Source organism: Temnothorax longispinosus, chromosome 6 (genome assembly GCF_030848805.1).
Source record: "Temnothorax longispinosus isolate EJ_2023e chromosome 6, Tlon_JGU_v1, whole genome shotgun sequence".
In the NCBI taxonomy this organism is placed as follows: Eukaryota; Metazoa; Arthropoda; class Insecta; order Hymenoptera; family Formicidae; genus Temnothorax; species Temnothorax longispinosus.
Window position 1 is genome coordinate 9,010,308 of NC_092363.1, and position 11,433 is coordinate 9,021,740.

At 34.4% G+C, this 11,433-nt stretch overlaps 2 protein-coding genes across 2 annotated transcripts in view; both read right to left on the reverse strand.

Annotated features, from left to right (window-relative positions):
- Window positions 1-202: 202 nt before the first annotated feature.
- On the reverse strand, window positions 203-8,066 carry LOC139814800 (BEN domain-containing protein 5-like). Its single transcript, XM_071781301.1, has 5 exons — window positions 7,822-8,066; window positions 6,752-6,855; window positions 6,297-6,508; window positions 5,371-5,511; window positions 203-4,494 (listed from the first exon to the last, which is right to left on the reverse strand). The coding sequence occupies exons 3-5, from the start codon at window positions 6,466-6,468 to the stop codon at window positions 4,382-4,384; spliced, it is 426 nt and encodes a 141-aa protein (XP_071637402.1). The 5' UTR covers window positions 6,469-6,508; window positions 6,752-6,855; window positions 7,822-8,066; the 3' UTR covers window positions 203-4,381.
- Window positions 8,067-8,392: 326 nt separating this feature from the next.
- The window catches only part of LOC139814871 (uncharacterized), a 10,494-nt gene continuing 7,453 nt past the window's right edge, over window positions 8,393-11,433 (reverse strand). Inside the window, exons 3-5 of the mRNA XM_071781370.1 lie at window positions 8,956-9,027; window positions 8,817-8,852; window positions 8,393-8,736 (exon numbers count right to left, since the gene is read on the reverse strand). Of these exons, the coding sequence (XP_071637471.1) occupies window positions 8,416-8,736; window positions 8,817-8,852; window positions 8,956-9,027 (429 nt within the window). The 3' untranslated portion in view covers window positions 8,393-8,415. The remainder of the gene's footprint in view (window positions 8,737-8,816; window positions 8,853-8,955; window positions 9,028-11,433) is intronic.

Consider the following 11,433-nt stretch of genomic DNA (forward strand, 5'->3'; position numbering starts at 1 on the left):
TGATAGAATTGATGATTTTTGGAATTTGTTGATTCAATCAAATTTTATACACAACTGATACAAACAGATAGAACTCCAAAGAGACTCGGCGCAGGTCAATCTGAGATTGCAGATATTCTTCAAACTTTGGTCGTCTTTTATCTGCAATTGCAAATAATTTTAATGACTTGATCGTTTTTAATCAGCAATTGCACATACCTTAAGATTTAAATTTTTTATTGAACTCAATCGGAATAAACTTGCACTTACAAGCTAGGATTTTATCAGGACTTACAACACGATCAATATATAGAGATTATAGAGGAACGTATATGTTTTAATCAGATTTCGGCAGCAATCATTCTGTATATGGACTGTCAAATTTAAAAAGTATCTTTGGTTCAAAGAGCGTGTGAATCCGTATCTGCAAAGTACTTTTTATATGCACATATTCGTATTGTGAAAAGTTCGACCTCAATACAAAGCTTCGATTCTTATCAGTAAATACGGTTAAATAAGTGTCTGTTTACATCGGATTTTTCCAATGCAGTCACTTTTCTAGATGAAACTGCCTTCAATCGGTCGCTATATGGATTCTTGGGTCGAAAATTAGTCATTCGACGATTTATCCGTATTTACAAACAATTTTTTATCTGCACCTATCGGTATGCATTTGTGCTTTGTGAAAACCTCACTCTAGTTTGTATCAGTAAATACGGATTAATTAAGTATTAGTTTACATTGGATTTTTCAAATGTAGCCACTTTTATAGATGAGACTGCCTTCAATCGGTCGCTATATGGATTCTCGGGTCGAAAAATAGTCATTCGACGATTTATCCGTATTTGCAAATAATTTTTTTATCTGCACCTATCGGTATGCATTTTTGTTTTGTTAAAACCTCACTCTAGTTTGTATCAGTAAATACGGGTTAAATAAGTATCAGTTTACATTTGATTTTTCCGATGCAGTTACTTTAGGACGAGAATGTTTTCAATCGTTGTAAACAAACGTTGTAAACGTGAAACCAAGTAAAAAATACGTTATAGAAATAAACAAAATTATCGATATTTTAAAAATTAAAAAATAATTACTTTCTAATTATAAACAGTTTTTACATCAAATAAGTATATTAAAATTAATACTTATAATTTTTAACAATATTATAATAATTTTTAAATAAATACGCATTACTGTTTAATGATTTTGTAATATCTATTTATTCTATCGTGATAAATAAATTGTTAAATTGTCAAATACATTTAATAATTTTTATACGAAAATCACTTATAGCGTATTCGATTTGCTGACTCGACCCGACTCCGAGTCGAAAAATAAGTACGATCAAAAGTACGATTTTTGCAGACATCGTAAAAAAGCGCATAAAAATTACAGATAATTTGCGAGGATAACATGACTCGAAACTTTTATATGTAATACTTTTTACTAAACTTAAAAATAAACTCACGGCGATTTAGATTCGAATTATTTTGCATTCTTCAAAGTCAAATCTCGCTTACATAAGAGAACTGAATCGCAGCTGTTATAATGCGACCTTGGGACACTTTATGATCGCGAGAAAACCGACCAGAATCGCTTCTTTATTGCTCAATTTACATTATGGTATCCACGTATTCACATTATTATTTATTAAAGCACTCGTGCGTCGTGATGCGATGGACGTGTCAACAGTTTCTATTAATAAGCAAGTAGGCATTTACAATTGATATTTTCCGTAAAGCACATAATCATCATGACATCAAGTAATCAACGCTGAAGGTCAATATATGCGGTATAGCACAGTAAATAGCGTGCTAACGATTAACGGAATTAATTTGCGCTTGATCACTGACAATGTATCTCGAGGAGCAACAAGATATTTCCGCTCGTTCGAATTAAAGGGGCGCGTATTCTCTAAAACGTCACTGAACCGAGTCAAACTGAAGCAAAATAATACAGCTCTTTTCGACACTGTTATCGCGCAAAATTGTTATCGTTTTTCAGCAAACGCTTCAGCTAAAAAAATAATTCTTTTAATATTTTAGACAATGATTAGCGTATTATAACTGAGCAAGCGTTTTTTTTTTATTTTCACTAGACATCACAGACGCGCGCTTCGCGCGCGCTATTTAGCTTTAATATTACACACAACTGTCAAAATATGCTATGACAGCCGCTCACGAAGTTCGATTAGTTCAGCGAAATAATAATGAAACACAAATCTTATAAAAAAGCGTAACCGATGATAGCGGCAAGTCCGAGTACACAGCAGTAAAAAAATGTGAGTACGATATATTATCGGTAAAAAAAAAAAGAAATGTAACGTGGGACAAATAGTATCGTATAACAATATCAAATAATATCTCGAATGATCATCTTTATTATACGATATATCGTATATACAGGGTGTCCGAAAAATCGCCTACTCCACTTTGGGAGGTGATTCGGGACCCAAAAACAAGCAAAAAAGTTCATACAAACATAGGTCCGGAAATGAGCCGTTTCCGAGTTATAGCCATTTTTTTATGTTCAAAAATCGTAATTTAGAATCCGCTTGGCATCCCTCTTTCTTAATTATTTCTTAAATTAAAAATTTTTATTTTTAAATATTTTTAATTTTTTTAATTTTAATTTTTTTATTTTTTTTCAATTTTTCAATATTTGTAAATACGATTACATTATTTTTAAAAGAAATCAGTTGTTTTCACGGCTACTTGAAATCAGTTGTTTTCACGGCTATTCAAAATCAGTTGTTTTCACGGCTATTCAAAATCAGTTGTTTTCACGGCTGCTTGAAATCAGTAGTTTTCACGCCTATTCAAAATCAGTAAGTAAATCACGGCTTTTCAATAAGTTTCAAATTATTATTTAACAACACCTTACTTTTAGGTTGTATCTAATCTTTCCGTATTCATCAATGGATCGTGTAAGTTTTAATGAATTAGCTGATATGCATCTTATGTATGGTCTTGCTCAAAGTAATGCTGCCGAGGCAAGAAGATTATACATCCAGTCTTTTCCAAATCGAGATGTACCGGGAATAGCGTCTTTTCGAAATGTAGACAGAAACTTGAGAGAATTTGGTAATTGTAATTTAAAAAAATTGAAAATAAAAATTTTCGATTTTTGAACATAAAAGTGGCTATAACTCGGAAACGGCTCATTTCCGGACCTATGTTTGTATGAACTTTTTTGCTTGTTTTTGGGTCCCGAATCACCTCCCGAAGTGGAGTAGGCGATTTTTCGGACACCCTGTATAACCGCGATTAAATTTCTATATAGGTAGAATATATATATTCTACCAATATAGAAAAAGGGGAAAAAGAGGGAAAAAGGGGAAAATGACAAATCAGTCATCGCTGTTGTCATCGCTGTTGTCACTGCTACAAAAATGTGCCCTTGAGTGCTCAATGGCGGTCAGTGGGAATGTATGGTTGCCCTACAGTTGCAATGCGAATTATATGGAAAAGTTAATGGAAAATATTGAGTGGCAATAAGATGAATGGAAACGCAATGGCAAGATTCGAATGACAACTTTTTCCATACAGGCGTAATGGAAACTGCTAATGGCTTATGAAGGTTAAAACTTGTGTATGGAACTTGCAATGCGAATTATATGGAAAAGTTAATGGAAAATATTGAGTGGCAATAAGATGAATGGAAACACAATGGCAAGATTCGAATGACAACCTTTTCCATACGGGCGTAATGGAAACTGCCAATGACTCATGAAGGATAAAATTTGTATGGAATTTTTCTACCTTCAGCTAATTTGTTTAGTGTGAATTGTAATGGAAATTCGTCAATGGTAAATGTGGCGGTTCGCGCCACCAGTGGTATGTACATGCTGCATCATCATCACGCCCGCGCGGTAACTGTATTACCGGCAGTTCGCATCGACGGCGCTAGGCGTCGCATCGTTCATGCATTCTCTCAAATTCAAGGTTTGGGACGGACTGGTATATGTATGAGACCCCCTACGGGACACCGAGGCAGATATTTTCAGGCGCTAGTCGCCTAAGGCAAGAGCTCCTATTAGATTGTCCGTTGAACCAAAGGCAATGGGAAATGAAGGCATTTATATTAAAGACAAAATAGTACCATTTATTAAAATGCCATTGAATTCTTATTGTTTCAGACGCAATGGAAATAAAGGCATTTTTGCCAAAGATAAAAATTTCCACACAAAATCCCATTGGTATTGCCAGTGTTAATACCAATGGCAATGCTAATGGCAATACCAATGGCAATACCAACGGCAAAACCAGTGGCAATACCAATAGCAATACCAATGGGATTTTGTGTGGAACTTTTTATCTTTGGAAAAAATGCCTTCATTTCCATTGCGTCTGGAACAATGGGAATTCAATGGCATTTTTTAATGGCAATGAAGGGCACATTTTTATAAGGGAGAACTGCTACTGCTGCTGCTGCTGCTGCTGCTGCTGTTGCTGTTGCTACGATTTTTGTCACAGTTATCTGGAGGTGCGCTCTTATTTTTTGGTCCTTTTTTGTCTACAACACACATAAGCCTTTAACTTACTTTTTATATTAGGGGTATTTAAATAAGTTAGAGTTTAACGGTTTGACAGGTTATGTCGGGTTAAAGTCGAGTAAAAAGTTAATTTTTACACTTTTAACCCAAAGATTAATGTGATAGGTTAATGAGTCACTTATGTATTTTGCATAACCTTAAAGAGTAACGCGCCCAAAGTTAATTAATTAACTTTTTACTCAACTTTAACCCGACATAACCTGTCAAACCGTTAAACTTTAACTTATTTGAATACCCCTATTGTTTTCAAAATTTAAAATGTTTATCAAACTAAATTTTTACTGGAAATAAAGGCTATTCTACAATTGCATAAACGTGGTCGTAAATAGTTGTAAGAGTTTTGTAAGGCGTGGTTGTAAAGCGGTACTTCCGGTTGTAGAGCGTGTTGTGGAAGATGGTTGAACTTCATCTTTCACGACTACGCCAGATGTAAACATATGAGCCAACTAACCAGAGTGCTGTTATTCACGTGACCACGCCGCCATCATTCTTTTTATCGAAATACACGTGAAAACAACTCTCAAGATCTCAAGTTGGAAATTCTTTTTTTTATTGTAGTGTTTTTTGTTTTTACCGTTTTTATCGAAGAAAGTACTGCTCCAAATTTGGAACAAAAAACTGCACTCTGTTTGCAGGTTGCTGTAATCAAGTTTATAACGTATCTTTACTCTATTGTAGATTGATCCGTTGTACAACATCCACGACTACTACCACTCCTAATCCTACAACCCTACGTTTATGCAATTGTAGAATAGGCTTAAATCATGCCTTGGGAGTAAGTCGTGGTTAGCTCGTCCTATTCTTGTCTACAAAAAATTATAAATCTATTAACTTACTTGTCGTCTTCACGACGCGTTTTGTGACTCTGTTCATGTCAGAGATTTTTTGTCTTATAAACGTTTGGTAATCCCCTACCAACTCTTCAATCTTGTCCTTATCATAGCGACGATATAACTCCAAAAAGTACCTAAATATATCTGTAAAATATATTTACTTCTATGAAGGTTATATCATATGGAACACCAACCGACAGTAACAAAAAGTATAATTAAATTATTTTTTGGAGGGTATATATCTTGGGGTAAACGCTAAATTTTACGAAGTGCATCAATCATGTTTAAAATTTTTCAAGAAAAATATATGCCTTTTAAAACATTGGATTAACGATTTGGGGTGTGACCTACATGCAGGTCACCCTAAGAAAAGGCTAAAAAATACGTGATCGCGTGAGTACGACACAAAAATAGCGCTATAGAAATCACACGAGAGTGGTTGTTCGGTGGTGTTTAAAAAAATGACTTTTCTACCCGTTATTTGAATACACTAGACACTACAGACGCGCGCTACGCGCGCGCTATTTATCTTTAACATTTCACTATTAACCCTATTATACACAACTGTCAAAATATACAATGACAGCTGCAAATGAAGTAAGCGCAGCAAGAGAACCAATCGGCATCGCGGAAAAGCGACAACAATAAACTTCACATCTCCTTTTTAGAAAAGGATAGTAATCCAATATTTTAAACGTCCGTGTAAATATATAAATATATAAAAAGCCCGTGTAAATATATTAATTAAAAAAGTAATTGGTTTCCGAACATTTGGCAACTTTTCTTTTATTGCTTCCACAAAAGTTTCGTGGCATCATTAATTTTTAAGACTACAAGTCAATAAAAAGTGCTCCCCTAAGCCGATGTCACGTAGAGATGAACGATTAATTTAACTTGATTATTAATGCAATATAAAAATGGATACTTACCGCGAACAGCAAGTGCCTTTGTGGGATTCAGCGAGGGCTTCGGATCACTCTTGGTGCGATTGGATGGTGCACCTGTTACGCTCGATTCTTTCAGTTCCTTATCCCCAAAAATAGCGAGAGCCATATTTTTTACGAACATCCCGTCTGAACGTGCATTAAACACGGCAGTCATAGGTCATTTTACTTATCCAAATATTCTGGCCACAGTGTACCTGTTATTTTCAAAATAAATTCTTTAAAACACCATGTAATAAACTTCTTTTCATAGGCTGACATGAAGCAGCCGGAAGTTAAGAGCATGCGAAAGATAGCAGTTTCAGAATATTCTTTTTTTGCAAAAATGCGTTGGCATTTTGAAGAGAAGCGAATGTAAACCACATGTTAATGCGGAAATGACATTTGCAGCCTAACTACATTATTCAACCAAACTGTTAATTCAATATACTTTGGCTTACCTTTTCTTCATTGCCATCTTTACGGATAAATCCCGGGAGCGGAGGTTTATTGATGTCTTCGAGATGTACGTTTTCGTTATTGTCGCCTGCTGCTGTACGAGCACCTGTAATTTTTTAAATTAGGGGAGGCCGGGGCTAAACCGCCAGTTTTTTTTTCGGTGCCAATTTTTAACAACAAAATAAATAATTTTAGTTAAATGTGGTACACCACTGTAAAGAGTAAACCTTTAGCTACAAATTTATATAGGAAATTTTTATCTATGTTGCTTTGTTTAACTAGTATAGACCAAAAACGACAACGGTGGAAAAATTGAAATCTCAAAAATGCCGGGGTTGAACCGCCACCCCCCCCCGGGATAAATCAGTTTCAAGTTTGATCGCCCATGAAATAATAGAAATCTACACTGGATTCGTGTTCAGCATGCATTACTCTTTATAATCAGCATGCATTTATAATCACGTACCTCAAGATTTGGAAAGCAAATATTATTGCAGATATTACAAAATTTCCACGCGCAGAAAATTTCACTTTTCACCACGAAAACACGTTTGCCCTCGTAAAAATCATAACACGGCAGGTAACCTGCCGAAACTCCGTTGGTCACATGGGTACCATAAGCAGCGTTTACAATGTTAATAGCGAGTTCGCACAATATACCAGGTTCCGAGATATTTGATTTGGCGGTTCAACCCCGTTGGCGGTTTAGCCCCGGTCTCCCCTACTTTTATACATATTTATTATGTAATAACACGGAGTCATGTACAAAGAATTTTGTTTCACAATTTTGGAAGTAAACTACTTTCATTGACCTAATAAATCAGGACGTTTAATACCTTTAACGACAAAAATATTATGACTGAAAGTTTTTTCACAATTAGAAATACTTTTTTAATGACATTTTTAATGACATCATCACAAAATTAAAATATTTTTATTAACACGCATTAACAACCGTGTTCGAGACTCTCAAAGCCATTGTTATCCATATATTTTTAGTAATATATTTTTTTTTAATAGCATGGATGGAGACTGGAATATTCACCATTATCGTGTAACAAAAAGTACTTACTCTGTAGCTGCTTCCAGTTGCTCTCTATCGTGCTGAGGGATTTCAATACTGATGCTTCAAATTTTTTACGTGACTGTTCCGATTCTTCAAATTTATTCGTTAGTTTTTCAACTTTTTCATTTAGCTTTTGCAGGCAATCAGCAATATTCACTTTTTCTATTTCTTTTTCTATCTTCTTTGAGCGCGATTTATCCTATAAATACAATATTTTTTTATTTCTGATATATACATTTTTATCCTCATCTAACAGTATTCAGAATAAGACACAAATGAAGAAAGAAACCCCTGCACCAACTCAGATATTTGCATATTGCTTCCTCATAACTTTCCGCTTTATTAAGAAGTTTTTTATGATGATGGAAAATGTGTTATGATAAAACAGTAGCAAGTTTCTACAATTTCAAGGGTTTCTTCTCAGTTGCATTCACTTACGCTTGTTTACGGGCTTGTTTTACGGGCGTGCTTCTTTGTAAGATGCGATTTCTTCTTTTAGAATGTTTTGCATGCTGAGGATATAATAGATTTTTTTAAAGGACATTGCAAATTGTGACTCAATAACTTCATAGTAGATAAAAATAGATAGTAATTCTGCCTTCACACCTTGTTATTATTATTCGAATTCGATAAACCTGAGTGAGTCACGCTTGAAAGCCCGGCAGATTCCGGCTCCGGCTCCGACGGAGGAGGGACCAATTTATCAAAATTTGATGCCTTATTCGACGAAGTCGCATCTTTTGTTTGAGATTCACTGTTCGGAGGTAGCATTAATGAACCATCCAAGGAAACCTCAACCAAAGGGGACTTTAAAACTTGAAATTTTTCCGGGTATTCATCTGTCGTAAACGAATTATTTGACGACAGTTCAACGCTTTTTATCGGAGACGCTGTATGGGGTGTCGCAACACTGTCCGAAATCTACAGAAAACATGATTTGATGAAAGGAGGTCCTGTTTGAACTAACAATAAGTTGATAACAATTACAATTTGCTACTCACTTTAGAATCTTTTGAGATGTCATCTGATGAAGATATCTGAAAAGTTAACATAAAGTTGTAAATGAAGAGAATATTTGCAGCGATAGTATAAATTCTCGTCTAATAAAGTTTTTTACAATTTGTTACGGTTCTAACGTACCTCCGATTGATTCAGTTGCGCTATGCCCTCCTTCAACTTTTTCTTAATTTTACTATCTTTTAACACTTTTATCTTTTATCACCTTTCTGGAATATACGTTATGTGCTCAATTTCAGGTGATATCTTAAGGGGGAAAACCTGGTTTTATAGGGTCTAAAAAATCGAATTTCCAGAAGTTGTCTTAATCGATAGTAGCACTATCTGAGAATATCCTTTTAAAATTTTAGGCCGAAATTCAAAGTACTTTTCGAGTTACAGCCTCGAGAAAGTCATGCGTGGAGCAAATATACATCTGTTCCGCAAACTTTAATGTCAACATTTCTAATTTTGTTTTTCCTCTATCTGTCTTTGTCTAACGAAATGACATCAGCCTGCGTGTATATTTTGTGGAAAATATTTTACACGATTTCTTCGAAGCCCACATTTTTTTTACAGGCTTTCAATCTCAATTTCAACGGTACATTATTGTTTGTGCACGTATTCTGAAGAGTGGGAACATTTCATTTCGTACAAATAACCTATACAACTGTTTATATTAGAAAATATGGTTATGAGGTGACAGCATTTTTACATTTTTTTCAATTATCACTATTTTTTTACATTCCCACTCTTCATTAGTAAAAACAGTTTTTTTTAGTTTGTGTATACGATAGAGAAAAATCTAATAAATCGATTGAACTGTTTCTGGGCTTGTTTTATAAATTAGTACCTCTATTAGTTAAACCAAAATGTTTTTGAAAAAAGTTAAATTAGACTAATTTTATTGGAAGAAAACGTCGAAATTTTTTCGTGAAAATCGTAACTTTCTTTCCAAGTCGTATAAATTATTCAATTTTCGCTTTTCTTTTAATTTTTTTGGTTTAACTAGAAGGTAATTACATAAAGTTAAAGAAAAAAATTGATGATTTATTGGTTTCAAACAAAAATTACAATCGCTAGAGTGTACACAGTGGAACAACTGCACGGCTTGGCACTACCAACATGACTCCATTTTTAAAACAAAGATGTCAATATTTTTTAATAAAAAAATTATTTTATTCAGTTGAAATAAGTAATAAAAACGTCCTTAAAATTTGGAAGTGATTGGTTTTATTATAGCTGAGAAAAAAATTTCTGAAAATCATGCATTTTTTAAGCCTCCTAAACCAGGTTTCCCCCTTAAACAATTATTAAAAATTTTATTAATGTAACTGACCTTATTTCCTTTTTCTTCTTCATTATCTTCTTCTCTATGCCTCTTTCTCTTTTTAGCAAATCACCTTGCTGTTGTGATGTTTTTTTGTAACTGTTTATTTGCTCTCGTTTCTCTTCTGTGTCTCTTTCAAAACAGAAACTTTCCTTTTCTTTACTTCCATCTTTTTTGTTTTTTATTTTCCATTGTTGCCTGCCAAAGATTGTTTTTGTGTGTATGCAAAATTAAATCCATTTTTGTATTGTTAAAATAACGGACCTTGTTTTATTCAACACGACTTCAAAGTACATAAAAAAATCATTCAAAAATTATTTTTACAAAGCGTTTTAATGTACAGGAAGTTGATCTTCTACATTCCCAAATTTTTGGGAAAGAAGGCGATGTAGTCTTTGATTCGGTAGAAAAGTGTATTACTTTGCATTTGAACATTTTCGGCGTTAACAACTAGTACATCCCCTTCTGTGTCTTGTACTTCAAACAGATGGTCCAATTGTACTCTTCCCTTAAACATCCACGGAGTTATTAACATTTCACGACCGTATAGGTAACATGTATTGTTGACAAGTACAAAGCTGTAAATTTTAATTATTTTCTTTGATTTTATTTGTACTACAGTATCATCTGTTTTTTGTGGACGAATGTATGAGGTACTGCGGGGCAACACGATTTCCTTGTAAATACATCGATTAATACTTTAACCGGTATCTGTACTCCATCTAGGTGATTCATCATCACTGTTTGAATCTTTTTTTGTCGTGTCGGCCTGTACCGATCAGTGTCACACCATTATCACTTTTCACGTAGTTTACCAGACGATTTGGTTTAAATAAATTATGACAGTAATTACGACAAGCAGGCACCGTTGAAGCATCGTTGATATTTGATTTAATAAATTGTTTTTTTAATACTAAATTTGCAATTTGATGGCTTACACCGTGAGGTTCGCGCATTGATGTGGCGTTTGAAATAAAAAATTCTATTTCAAAAGGAAATGTTGAACTTGCCCATAGCGGCCACTTTGTCTAACCGATTCACATAGGTGCAGCATTGAAGCAGATTGAATGTCATTACTTTCCTCCCCGTACAGAATTTCACACTCTCCCACAAATTGAAGCAGATCACATTCGCATTTTCGAAGCTCTGCTTCGCTGATCTCGCTTTTCAGCAGGGTGTTAACGCTTCGAACAAACAAAATATAAGAGTCGAAACATTCGTCGTTGAGTATCCCTTGTAGGCATGGTACACTGTCAAATAACAGCCAAGATTCCCATTCCGATGCTTTCCAC